The sequence below is a fragment of the Poromitra crassiceps genome (genome assembly GCF_964638095.1).
Source record: "Poromitra crassiceps genome assembly, chromosome: 1".
Lineage (NCBI taxonomy): Eukaryota > Metazoa > Chordata > Actinopteri > Beryciformes > Melamphaidae > Poromitra > Poromitra crassiceps.
The window spans coordinates 100790225-100804938 of NC_139623.1; the positions used below are offsets into that span (position 1 = coordinate 100790225).

General features: G+C 46.4%; 1 protein-coding gene across 1 annotated transcript in view; it reads right to left on the minus strand.

The window, feature by feature from the left end:
- rims2a (regulating synaptic membrane exocytosis 2a) overlaps nucleotides 1–13884 on the minus strand; it is a gene marked incomplete at both ends in the record, with an annotated part of 176053 nt that extends 162169 nt beyond the window's left edge. Inside the window, 2 exons of the mRNA XM_083632129.1 lie at nucleotides 13172–13649; nucleotides 13863–13884. Of these exons, the coding sequence (XP_083488255.1) occupies nucleotides 13172–13649; nucleotides 13863–13884 (500 nt within the window). The remainder of the gene's footprint in view (nucleotides 1–13171; nucleotides 13650–13862) is intronic.
- Between the last annotated feature and the right edge of the window lie 830 nt (nucleotides 13885–14714).

Consider the following 14714-nt stretch of genomic DNA (forward strand, 5'->3'; position numbering starts at 1 on the left):
GGGAAAGAGGGAGGAAGACAGAGAGCAGGAGATCATGGAAAGTGTGTGCATTCATACAGTGTGTTTGAGAGAGAGAGAGAGTGAGAGAGAGAGAGAGAGAGGAAATGGGAGCTGGCAACTGCGTCCTATCGCTAAAGATGCAGTCGGCGTTCGTGGTGCATTCAGGCGCACGTGTCAAGCTGCAGCATGGAGTGGCAGGATGGCATAGCGTGGGATCGTGATGTCCGTGACGTTGAAGCCCGGCTGCTTCAACAATTGAGTCACGAAGCCCACAGTGACGTCCCTGTGCCTCCCTCCCCCCCCCCCCCCCCCCCCTTACAGGTACTGCTGTCTAGTGCTGGCCGGGTGAGATATGAAGTGCACAGCATGTGATGTCAGCACAGACATGGCATTGAACCGCAGGACAAGCAGCAGGCTCTGCAGCAGATAGAGCAGCAGTGAATCATCCTAACAGGCAGACAATAGAGAGGCATGTTCACTATGTCTGCTCGCGACAATGTAGAACTACGGGCTTCGGCTATATTCCTGCTGTGGGAATAACAGCAGCCCTTGTCATTGTTGTTAGCCTATTCTGAGCAAACTACAGACACATTCCTCTGCTGTGGCAATGTATCAAGCGTGACACTCGGTTAAATGACATTTAAATATGCTGATTATGATGAGGAGGAGGAGGAGGAGGATGTCATTTTGGTCTAATGGTTGTGTCATTTCAGCTTTGAGTGAGAGGAAGGTTTATGGTCAGACACCCAGAGCAAAATATGAAGAAAGATAAGGGAAGGTAGACGTCTATTCTCTCCTTTAACTGTCATTAATTGGAAGAGAAATTACCTGCTCAACCTCTTTTCTCTCTGTAGCCTGAAGCCACAAAGTTCACACACGCACTGGAATCTGCTTACTCACCCTAAATCAGGAAAGAGATAGGCCGATTCTAAGATGCTTTGTAAACATGGGCCCTGGTTTGATCCCAGCACACATGCAGCACATCCAATAATAATCCTATTTTCAAAAACATTTTGTCCTTATCAAGATTCAAGATTCAAGATTTTTATTGTCACTCCGTAGTACAAGTATCACGTGTGAAATTCTTGTGCTGTGAACTCCGTTTACAACATAGTACAAATATAACAGGGCATATGAGTGCAAAAACAACAAGAGACACAACAAGCAATAAGGCAGTAGAGTGATAAGACAAGTCAGAGACAGTGGCATATTCACTGCCCATAGGTGCACATGTCATGTGCATACTTTGGACGTACCGTAAAACTTCCAATAAGGGCCCGGGCGTTTATTATGCTAAATCGAGTTTGACCCCAGGCGTTTAAAGGAGACCAGGCGGCAATTGGAGTCAGGCGGTTATTTCTTTATTGTACAAAATTGACCCAGGCGATTATTATTTTTTGTATAGATTTCCTGGTCAGCAGTATCAAAATGCTCATAATATGGTAAATATACCCCTACTTGCACAACTCCACTACTACCTGAAATGAGTAGGGCATCTTGGTTTCCTGTCCTACACTATTGGATTAACTGATTAATGTCAGGTGTGCCTGATCACTGTTGTTGTGACTGCAGCAGTCAGGCACACCTGACATTAATCAGTTCATCCAATAGTGTAGGACAGGAGACCAAGATGCCCTACTCATTTCAGGAAGTAGTGGAGTTGTGCAAGTAGTCTATTGGGATCACTGAAAAAAAAAATCTAACAATAATTATTGGAAGACCGGTGCTTATGTGCAAAATTGAGTTTGATCCCAGGCGTTTATTGGAGACCCGGCGGCAATTGGGGACCAGGCCCTTATTGGAAGTTTTACGGCACTTAAACATTTTGAATTCGACGTATTTGACGTACAGGTGCAAATAGCATATACCTAATTAAACATACAATTAAACATTACACATACATAATGGTAGCATCTACAGTGCGGTACAGTACACCTACTACACTATTTGTGTATGTTAAGGAGTCTCATGGCCTGCGGGAAGAAACTGTCCCTCAAGCGATTTGTGCGTGCTTTTGGGACCCTGTATCTTCTCCCTGAGGGTAACAGGGAGAACAGGCTGTTGTGGGGATGGTTTGTGTCCTTGATGATCTTCAGGGACCTCCTGAGGCACCGCTGGTTATATAGTTCCTGCAGTTCTGTCAGCTCACATCCTGTTACGTGCTGGGCCGCGCGTCTCACTCTTCGTAGCGCCCTGCGGTCCATGGTGGTACAGTTCCCGTACCAGGTGGTGAAGCAGCCAGTCAGCAGGCTTTCAATGGTGCCTCTGTAGAAGTCCCTAAGGATTTCTGGCCTTAGCCCAAATTTCTTTAGGCGCCTGAGTCCGTGTAGTCGCTGTTGGGCCTTTTTGACAACAGTGGCGGTGTGACCGGCCCATGTCAGGTCCTGGTGGATGTTGACTCCCAGGTACTTGAAGCTCTCCACCCTTTCCACCACTGTGCCGTTGATGGTGATTGGGGGGTGTGCACCCCCCCCCCTCCTGTAGTCTACAATGATCTCCTTGGTCTTGGAGACGTTCAGAGAGAGGTGGTTGTCCTGGCACCACGGTTCTAGGGCCTTCACCTCCTCTCTGTAGGCCGTCTCGTCGCCCCTGGAGATCAGCCCCACGACTGCTGTGTCGTCTGCAAACTTCACGATGGTGTTAGAGATTTGAGTCGCCACGCAGTCGTGGGTGTAGAGGTCGTACCAGAAGGGGCTGGAGACGCATCACTGGGGCGCTCCTATGCTGATGGTCAGTGGGGAGGAGGTGAGGTTGCCCACTCTCACCACCTGGCGGCGGTCTGTCAGAAAGTCCAGGATCCAGTCACACATTGCTGTGTTTAGTCCCAGGACCTTGAGCTTGCTTACCAGCCTGGAGGGTACTATGGTGTTGAATGCTGAGCTGTATATCAAAACAGCATCATGTGTCAAATCCATGGCTCACAAAAAGCATGGGATTACACTATGGCTCCAACAGATTAAAAAGTGTGACCATAAAAGATTAAAAGTGACCTGACATGCTCGCCATGATAAAACCTTTATGTGTTGTAATTTTCAGCAACAACACAAAAACCAATTGGTGAAATTCACTGATACACTATGATACACTATGATACACTATGATACACTATGGGGTAATGGGACCTGCGGTGAGATTCTCCCTCATTGCCTGATCCGATCTGGTCCTCCTCTGACCTACTGACGGGATCTGATCAGAAACATCCACGGCCATCCAGAACCCAGTTCCCAAGCTGCAAACGGACTTGGCTCTCTAAAGCCACTTTCAGACATGAACTCTGGACTATGTCCATTGAATCAGGTCCAGTGTGGGTGTAAGAAATGGTGCTGTAACACTTGAATCCTGATCATTGAATGTTTGTATGATTCATATTTTGAATGTATTCATGTTTGTCTGAAAACATCAGTAGCTTGACTTGTTAGCTAATCTAAAACTGTCCGACGTACAACCAGTCACGATGCGTGCGCGAGCCGATCTTGTAGGCGAGCAGATCTTATAGGCGAGCCGATCTTGTAGGCGAGCAGATCTTATAGGCGAGCAGATCGTACACCCACATCGGACATTCCCCGCATTGGCCCTTTCAGACAAGAGGCATCAAAACAACAATGCCATGGGAGTGGAGAGTGGGGTGGTGGGTCTGGGCATGACATAGAGTGGGGTGGTGGGTCTGGGCATGACATAGTGCTGCAGGTGGGTCTGGGCATGACATAGTGCTGCAGGTGGGTCTGGGCATGACATAGAGTGGGGTGGTGGGTCTGGGCATGACATAGAGTGGGGTGGTGGGTCTGGGCATGACATAGTGCTGCAGGTGGGTCTGGGCATGACATAGTGCTGCAGGTGGGTCTGGGCATGACATAGGTGCTGCAGGAATCGCAGTGTTTAACTTATGCGAGACAAACAGTTTTCAATGTAGACTACATCAGAGATATAGTTAAATGTAGACTACATCAGAGATATAGTTAAATGCAGACTACATCAGAGATATAGTTAAATGTAGACTACATCAGATATATAGTTAAATGTAGACTACATCAGAGATATAGTTAAATGTAGACTACATCAGAGATATAGTTAAATGTAGACTACATCAGATATATAGTTAAATGTAGACTACATCAGAGATATAGTTCAATGTAGACTACATCAGAGATATAGTTAAATGTAGACTACATCAGATATATAGTTCAATGTAGACTACATCAGATATATAGTTCAATGTAGACTACATCAGATATATAGTTCAGAAACACATTCTCCACTCCATGAAAAAGCCTTGAACGCATTATTCTGGCGAAGGGTTAGAAGCAGGTTAGAAAACGTGGGGTGGCGATGTGCCAAAAAGTGAGCCGTTTGCAATGTATCCCACCTCAGCAGCTCCGTAAGACATGCCTCGATATATTTGAATATATTTTTACATCTGTCCCGCTTGCTTTCTCACTCTCTGAGCACCGTGACTTTCTGTGTGTGCGGAGCATGGGCCGCGAGGCGGGGACACACACACATGCTCAGGGCAGCACTGACGCACACACACAGCCAGTGAGTCGCAGTGAGAGAGAGAGAGGCAGAGAGAGATGGCAGAGACGCCAGAGAGAAGTATCTTTGGTTACACTTCACCAGAGTCAATGCGGACAATGCTCGTTGTCACAAGTGCAACAAATCGTTCACTTGTAAGCACACGCCCACTCACTCGCTCTGGACATTCAGCTGTAGTGTTCAAACATGAGCCGCTCTGCCAGCGACACGGACATAGTACCAGTGTCTTGGCTGGTTAAGACACGGTCATAGTACCAGTGTCTTGGCTGGTTAAGACACGGTCATAGTACCAGTGTCTTGGCTGGTTAAGACACGGTCATAGTACCAGGGTCTTGGCTGGTTAAGACACGGACATAGTACCAGTGTCTTGGCTGGTTAAGACACGAACATAGTACCAGTGTATTGGCTGGTTAAGACACAGTCATAGTACCAGTGTCTTGGCTGGTTAAGACACGGTCATAGTACCAGGGTCTTGGTTGGTTAAGACACAGACATAGTACCAGTGTCTTGGCTGGTTAAGACACGGTCATAGTACCAGTGTCTTGGTTGGTTAAGACACAGTCATAGTACCAGTGTCTTGGTTGGTTAAGACACGAACATAGTACCAGTGTCTTGGCTGGTTAAGACACAGTCATAGTACCAGTGTCTTGGCTGGTTAAGACACGGTCATAGTACCAGTGTCTTGGTTGGTTAAGACACAGACATAGTACCAGTGTCTTGGCTGGTTAAGACACGAACATAGTACCAGTGTCTTGGCTGGTTAAGACACAGTCATAGTACCAGTGTCTTGGCTGGTTAAGACACGGTCATAGTACCAGTGTCTTGGCGTTTGTACGGGGGCACGCTCACAACAGACAATTGTGTTCATACATACACCCCATCTGAGTGATGTCTGGATATTTTCAGGAGTTCACTGCATGTCTGAAAATTGCTTAACTGTGTCATTCTCTCAGTATTTATGTGTGTGTGTGTGTGTGTGTGTGTGTGTGTGTGTGTGTGTGTGTGTGTGTGTGTGTGTGTGTGTGTGTGTGTGTGTGTGTGTGTGTGTGTGCGTGTAACACTACAGTACCTACCCCAGGCTGTATGAAGCCGCAGCAGGAGGCCCCCGTGGCCACAAATCATTAACATTTGATGTGGGTTATGATAAAAAAAAAAAAAAACAGAGCATCTGCAACACACATCTTGTGACTAGAGATGAAACAATATGAAAATTTCATATCACGATTATAGTGACCAAATAGTGACCTCTATTGTTAAAATGTGCTGAAAATGTTCAAAAAGCACTAATACCCTCACAGAAATCTTTTATATTATATAGTTTTATATTAAAAACTCAAGACCCAGAAAGGATTGATACACTCACTGAAATCATTTCTCCAAGGCTGCGCGTCTGCATCTGAAGCGGGTGCCAACTTTGTTTGATGATAGACAGTATTGACCATGTTTTTCAAAGCACTGTAATCAAGGTAACACGGTAATCACGGTACCACGGTTTTAATGATGATGAAATTTGAAACGGTACGGTTATCGTAAGGAATTTTATCACGGTTATCAATAAACCGGTTATCGTTTCATTCCTACTGATTTACTTTACTGTGCGAACGCTGGTGGCAGGAGAGACGTCTTTCTTCTCGTTCAGAACCAAAAACCCTGAAAAGCCATATCTGTCAAAACACACACACACACACACACACACACACACACACACACACACTCACACTCAGACTCAGACTCACTCCGTGGTCTCATTGTATCTCCCTTCTCTTCCACTCCTCTCTCAGCCAGTAACAACAAAGAAGACAGAGGAGGTGGAGGAGGTTTTCTAAAACAGTACACCTATAAGTCATCGAGCTTTTCCACCAGGCTGTTATAAAACTACATACGAGTTTGACAAAAAGAAAATTGATTTCTTCATAAAGAACTTTGGCGTTAGTGAGTTAGATATTGCAACAAGCCCCCCCCCCCCCACCACCTCCCATTTGTCCGGAGGTTATGCTGATGTTCCATTTAAAACCAAAGGAATGCCACAAGCGGAAAGATCAATAATTGAAAGTCAATGAGAAAGCTTTCAGTGAGTGATGTACCCTTCAGAGAAGTTGCCGGTTTCATGCTCTCAGCTGCATGTATAGGCACCTCGACGCTTCACAGAAACATGCACACACACACACACACACACACACACACACACACACACACAACAATACCCGCGTTCAGCATTTCATGTGATAGCCTTGAGATTGAACCTCTTTGCGACGACAGAAGAGCTAAATTGCCATGATAAAGCTCACTACTCTCTAATGTTGCAGTGACAATCACCCCTGAGGCAAAGAAAACAATCTGAAAACAACTGCCCTGTTCTATAGAACTGAGTGTACATCTAACAGACACACTCGTTGTATTGTACAACTGTATTATGCACAGCAAACAAGCAATCTGCCTGTCTTTACCATTGGTTTGACATAGTCCCAATGTAATAAAACCTTTTCTACAAACGGGGACATCAACTGCCAATTTCAGGTTTCCAGAGGAAACAATGGTATATCACACACTATTATGCAATTCAAGATTTTCACACAGTTCTGGAACAGTATTAAAGTGGAACTGAACCCGTTGGTCACGTGCGTCGCAGTCCGTTTCAGACTGAAAACATAACTTGTCTGAGATCACAGGATGAGAGGCGGGTCATAGTAATATGTCGATGATTTTATTTGACAATTCTGCGGACTGGATTGGGCTTTGGACAATCCTGGCCTGTTCTGCCTCCAAATCGAGTGGGATTCAGCGTGTTGTGGCGCTCTCCTCGGGAAGAGCCTGGTGACGCGAGGTTAGGCCATGTCTACACTAGGCCGTATTGCACTTCGTTTGCACCTATTGTCCACACTACCTCTATTGTTTGGAGTGTTAAAGCCGTTTTAAATTCAAGATTTTCAAACTCCGTCATCAAAACTCCGTCATCAAAACTCCGTCTTCGTCTCCGTCTTCGAAAGCGAATGGAGATAGAGATTTTTGAAACGATGCAACTAACCTACTTGTACAGAAGGTGGCGGTAAGCAGCTTGAAGCTGTCGGCGACCCGCCTACAAACAACAGAAGAAGAAAGTGTGTCGCGCTGGTGACACACTTTTTGTGGCGACGCACTGTTTACATATACCCCGCTAGTTGAGAAAAGTGGACAGACGTTTGATCATGGATAACCAAATGGATAACCAAATTCTTCTGTCCTTTTTACTTGTGATCCGATGCATCGTGGTGGCATGTCAGTAGTTTGTGGATATTATCTCCAGACCTCGCGTCACCAGCCACGAGGTCCCCGGCCCCGGCCCCGGCTACTGTGCAGGTTATACTGCTGATAATCAGTTGTTTCAACATCAGATATAACACAAGTCAAATGCCAACAGTTTTGAGACTTTGAGAGATTTGTTTTGAACTATTTGTACGCATCTATCTGCCAGTGATCTATCTATATTGTTATTTGCTTGTTTTAATGCTTTTGTCAATAAACATTGCCAACAAATAGCCTTGTTGTTATTGTGCTATGTACTTCGGTAAATCATGTAGGCTACCTGAATGTATGTATCACAATATGATCACAGAAGGAGCCCATTAGTTGTCAGCGGCAGGTTGGATAAAATGATCAGATGTGATAAAGATTGTTGATGTCGAGTGAACACGAACTATGACACGAACCGAAGATTGGACCAGACGAGGCACACCAACCGAAGATTGGACCAGAGGATACGACGACGCGCGGCCGAAACAACCGACCAGCAGCCTGCTTCAAATCAATGCTTTATATTTATTGAAATGAAATATGGTGATATCTGTATAAATTCCGCATACATTACACAGACTACACCATAATATATATAATATATATATATTAATAATATAATATTGGCCAAGTTAGTAGTTAGTTTATGGGATAGGAATTCTGCCAGATGACAGGCACTATAGGCGCCATTTTCTCTTTCTTTTGGAAGAGAAAATTATCCTCAAATGAAGATTTGATTGACAGCTGCCATGTCGTGATATGATTGTAGAAATTAGATAGTACTAGGTGATGTCAGCAAAACTGTAGATTACTGTTATCAATGAAATCTTGAAAAATTAACTTTTGATCTGAAAAAGTGTGAAAAACGAAAGAAATTAGATTTTTGTGATTTCTTTTTTGCATACATTATTAAATAGGTGCACTGCGTACCCAGGTATTTGAACTAAAAGAAAATAAAAGTCATTTTTGGGTTCAGCTCGACTTTAACTTTATCTGTAAGATCAATACACACCACAAACCAATACACAATTCAAAGACATTGCATTACCACATTCTACCAGTACACTGAAAGTATACATACCAATATCAACCATGAGATATAACCAGTCTTACTGAAGGTAAGTGTCAGGTCCCAGGACTTAGTTTAGTTCAAATCTCTTCCTGGCTGCTCAATGCAAACACATGGCATTCTGACTGCAAACCTCCGCAAAAGCTGTCCAGTCCAATCCAGTCTACCTAGTGCCAGCGTTGGCTCACAGCCTGAGACCAAGCCCTTGTTGTTTTTCCAATCCTCTCTCCTCCAGCACTAAAAAATGTCCTTGTTTTATTTCTAGTACAGCAAGAGGGCTAAGGATGATGTGCGCATGGCAGCGACCGATGCAGCAGTGTTCTATGGACTGAGCGTGTGACACCAGCAGCTCCCGCTGTTCTGCCTCTTCTGCTGCTGAAGAAACATGTGAAATAAGAGAGCGAGCAGCGAAAAGCAATCAAGGTGAAAATGCAAGGCTGCCCCCTGGGGGCTGGGGGTGGTGCCACCTCTACTCTGCGGATAATGGAGAGAAGTCAAATGAGAACAAATGAGTGGCGCCCGTGTTGCAGAGCTCTCCTGTTAGAGGGAATGTGGCCGGCTAATGACGACAATGCATCCTGGAACAGTCTCTATTGAAATGAGATAACTGGGAAGAAAGGAAGAGCGGAGGAGAAACAAGCTGAATGGGCATGTCTCAAAGCAATCCGAGAAGAAGAGACAGACAGGAGGAGGAAAAACGCCTCAAATGGTCCATTTACACAGATGCAGCGTCACTGAGTCGGCCAGCCGCTGTGCATCTGGTGTGCTCTTCGGAGTAGAACAAACACACCCAATCCCCCTGTTACCTACCTAGCACAATCAAACTGCCAAAAACCCTGCAGTCGGCTCCTTCAATCGCTGTAAGTCATTCTATCCAAATGATCCTGTAGAATCAGCTGCCTCGCACTAACAGCATGACCTGTTTTGTATCTGCTGGTCTGCTGAGCCCACAGTGCCCAGGCAGGCACACTGCTGGATGTGGATAGATGGCACAGCTTATGGTCCTGGTGCAAAGGCTTCTGGGGGGTCTGAAAGCACGCCGAGATACGAGCTTAATACCGTCATCATGTGACCGTATGAGTGGCTGGGGGTCGAGCAACAACCCCACCCAACCCGCCGGCCGCCCCCAAACAGAGCGGATTACACTCCTCAGTTGATTACTAGCTGACATCTATCATCACCAATCGCAACCAGAGTATAAGATCTCACCTAATCTCATTCAGCCAGAGGTATTATGATCCTTAAACTGAACAAATGACATGGTTTATGTGTTTATCTGGATTATCTCTATACCCCATCATTTCTGTGCATCACAAAACAGATCAAAGACTTTCTTCCTGATTCTGCACCAGATGACGTAGCTGCTTTTCACTGACCTGGTTTGATAAGTCTACTGTGTAGAAATAGATTGTGCATCTGGGTGTGTGTGTGTGTGTGTGTGTGTGTGTGTGTGTGTGTGTGTGTGTGTGTGTGTGTGTGTGTGTGTATGTATGTATCTATCCATGACTGACTGAGGACATGTCCTGTATCTTTGCAGTCTTATAAAGTATCTATCCCTCCCTCTCTCACTTCACTTCACTGCCTCCACACATTTCACCATCCGTCACCATTGTTCTCGCTCCCTCTCCCTCATTCTACCCATCTTTCTCTCTCCCTCTCCCTCATTCTACCCATCTTTCTCTCTCCCTCTGCCTCATTCTACCCATCTTTCTCTCTCCCTCTCCCTCATTCTACCCATCTTTCTCTCTCCCTCTCCCTCATTCTACCCATCTTTCTCTCTCCCTCTGCCTCATTCTACCCATCTTTCTCTCTCCCTCTGCCTCATTCTACCCATCTTTCTCTCTCCCTCTCCCTCATTCTACCCATCTTTCTCTCTCCCTCTCCCTCATTCTACCCATCTTTCTCTCTCCCTCTGCCTCATTCTACCCATCTTTCTCTCTCCCTCTCCCTCATTCTACCCATCTTTCTCTCTCCGTTCCTCTCCCAGATGGTCCCTCCCATGAGGTGAGGTCTGAGTGGGACTGTCCTGTCTGTGGTGGCAGTGGTGACAGCAGCTGACTGGCAGTGGTGAGGATGGGTGAGAGCAGGTGGGAGATGGGCTGTTGACACAGCGTCTCCCAGGCTGGAGGTTGGAGGGAGAGGAGATGCTAAAGGAGCAGTGGGGCTGTTATCAGCACAGAGTCAGGGCTGCATGGGGCCAGGGATGTAAGTGGCTCTCTCTGAGTGGAGTCTGGAGTGTGCATCTGACTGCCACCCTGGGAGACTACAGACCATCAGTTCTGATGATATGGCAAGAACTCAGTGGTATCGCTGAGTGGCATCGCTGTTTGCATGTTACTTCAAGGATAAGTGGTGCCACATATAAACATAACTGAACTAAACTGAATGTGAAAGATTTTCTGTTTCTCAAAATTAAGACCACATTTCCCATAAACTCCCTTGCTTACTGTAAGCAACATAATGTGGCTACTGTACCTGCCCCTCCTCCCCTTGCCTGCCATCACACTGTTTTAAGAGCAAGAACAATAAAACGCAAGAATAACACCCTTGATAACAGCCAATATGTTTTCTGACCAGGTAAGCTAGTGCCAAGTTGACATTATGGAACTGGAATAAAGTTGTGTATTACACAAAGTCAAACAGTTCCTGTTTTGTGCCATGAAGCAATCTGAACCCGTGTCACACAATGTAAAATACAGGGGGCATCTGGGTTGTGTAGAGGTAAAACCAGTCGCATCCCACTGCAGAGACCCAGGTTCAATTCCTGGCAGCGGTATTTCTGGCTTGGTCAGACATTCCAACAGACCCAATTGGACATGTCTGCAGGTGGGAAGCCGGTGGGGTGCAATAGCGCCTCCGCTGCAATAGCGTCTCCTCTGGTCGGTCGGGGAGGGGAACTGGGGGAAATATCGTGATCCTCCCACGCGCTAGTACGTCCTGTTGGTGAAGCTCCCCGCTGTCAGGTGAAAAGAAGCGGCTGGCACATGTATCAAAGGAAGCATGTTCTAGTCTACGGCTCTCCCCAGATCGGCAGAGGGGGTGGAGCAACGGCCGAGACAGCAGGAGGAATTGGCCAAGTACAATTGGGGAGAAAATGGGAGAAAAATCAGAAAAGACTTGATGAAACTGTAACGTTCCTCTGAGAAAGTCTGTATTCGCCCAGACGGCTTTCTCCTTTAAAGCAATAAAGGAGTGGAATAAGTTATCCAGTAATATAAAAAACTTTCCAACCTACAATAGTTTCTCCCGTGAAGCTAAGAAGAGGTTCCTGAGCAACCAGTGTTGCCAGCACTAACCACATCGTGGTACTGTCTGGTGTGTGTGTGTGTGTGTGTGTGTGTGTGTGTGTGTGTGTGTGTGTGTGTGTGTGTGTGTGTGTGTGTGTGTGTGTGTGCGTGCGTGCCTGCCTGCGTGCGTGCGTGCGTGTGTGGGTGGGTGGGTGTGGTGTTTCATTTTTGGCATCTGTATAGATGTATGCATGTACAGTATGTATTCTATACTCGATGTCTGTTGCCTGCTGCTGGATGTTTTTTTTATATATTTCTTTTACTTTGTTGTCCATATTATTTTATCTTGTGATATTTTGTACTAACCTATGCCCTTTCCCTATTTGAATGTGCACTGTTAGTACCTGTTTAATTGCAGGTCCTTCTTTTTGCTCAGTAAGATGTTGCATGTTTTCACTTTATGTATTTTATTGTGTTTTCTTAACTCTGAATGGCTTCTGAATCCACCTGCCCAGGGACTCCAGATGGAAATGAGCCTATGGCTAAATCTGTTACAATGCATCTCTTCCCCTATGGGGATTAATGTATTATTGTATATGCTCCCTGACAAATAAACCAATAAACTAAACTAAACTAAACTAAACTAAAAAAGTAAAATACAGTGTAGAGGGTGCCAATCTTGTCGGTAGTGTCTTTTTTGTGTGGCAATTATACTATGGTTCCAAATCTATGTAGTAATGTGGATTTACTGTTAATGGTAAATGCCACATGTAGAGAGCTAATGTTGTTCTTGTATTGTATACAGTAAAGAGAGGGAATGCAAATCAGGCCTTGAAATAATTCAGTGTGTTCACTGGACACATTCGCTGCTGGGGTGATCAAACCTGTGACCTTTTAGTTACAAGACTGTCTCTTTAACCAGCATGTCCCCTAAGCAGTTGGGGCTGATGCTTTGATATTCATGGTGGTTTAATACAGTATATGTAACTTTCACAGTCCAACATGCACAGATGACCGCACTGTGACCACACAGTGACCAGACAGTGACCACACAGTGACCGCACAGTGACCACACGGTGACCGCACGGTGACCGCACAGTGACCGCACAGTGACCACACAGTGACCACACGGTGACCGCACAGTGACCGCACAGTGACCGCACGGTGACCGCACAGTGACCACACAGTGACCACACGGTGACCACACAGTGACCACACGGTGACCGCACGGTGACCGCACGGTGACCACACAGTGACCACACGGTGACCACACAGTGACCGCACGGTGACCGCACGGTGACCACACAGTGACCACACGGTGACCACACAGTGACCACACGGTGACCACACGGTGACCGCACAGTGACCACACAGTGACCACACGGTGACCGCACAGTGACCACACGGTGACCGCACGGTGACCACACAGTGACCGCACGGTGACCGCACGGTGACCACACAGTGACCACACGGTGACCGCACGGTGACCGCACGGTGACCGCACGGTGACCGCACGGTGACCGCACGGTGACCGCACGGTGACCGCACGGTGACTGCACGGTGACCACACAAATACTTATAAACACAGTTACAGACACACATTAGGTGTCAATGCTCCATATCCGTGCTCTCACACATGCACGCGCAGACACAGACACACATGCAGTGACACACAGTGACACACAATGACACACACACACACTCACAGTGACACAGTGACACGCACACTGCCTAATGCCTGACAGCCTAGGTTCATTCACACTGACAGCTGGCAGCATTCAGCCACATCCTCCCTTCCCTCTCCCTGCTCTGCAGAAAGTTGTGAGGCGAGTGGACAAAAAGTTGTGAGGCGAGTGGACAGAAAGTTGTGAGGTGAGTGGACAGAAAGTTGTGAGGCGAGAGGACAGAAAGTTGTGAGGTGAGTGGACAGAAAGTTGTGAGATGAGTGGACAGAAAGTTGTGAGGTGAGTGGACAGAAAGTTGTGAGGTGAGAGGACAGAAAGTTGTGAGGCGAGTGGACAAAAAGTTGTGAGGCGAGTGGACAAAAAGTTGTGAGGCGAGTGGACAGAAAGTTGTGAGGTGAGTGGACAGAAAGTTGTGAGGCGAGAGGACAGAAAGTTGTGAGGTGAGTGGACAGAAAGTTGTGAGATGAGTGGACAGAAAGTTGTGAGGTGAGTGGACAGAAAGTTGTGAGGTGAGAGGACAGAAAGTTGTGAGGTGAGAGGACAGAAAGTTGTGAGGCCAGTGGACAGAAAGTTGTGAGGTGAGAGGACAGAAAGTTGTGAGGTGAGTGGACAGAAAGTTGTGAGGCGAGTGGACAGAAAGTTGTGAGACGAGTGGACAGAAAGTTGTGAGGCGAGTGGACAGAAAGTTGTGAGGCGAGAGGACAGAAAGTTGTGAGGTGAGTGGACAGAAAGTTGTGAGGTGAGTGGACAGAAAGTTGTGAGGTGAGTGGACAGAAAGTTGTGAGACGAGTGGACAGAAAGTTGTGAGGCGAGTGGACAGAAAGTTGTGAGGTGAGTGGACAGAAAGTTGTGAGGCCAGTGGACAGAAAGTTGTGAGGCGAGTGGACAGAAAGTTGTGAGGCCAGTGGACAGAAAGTTGTGAGACGAGTGGAC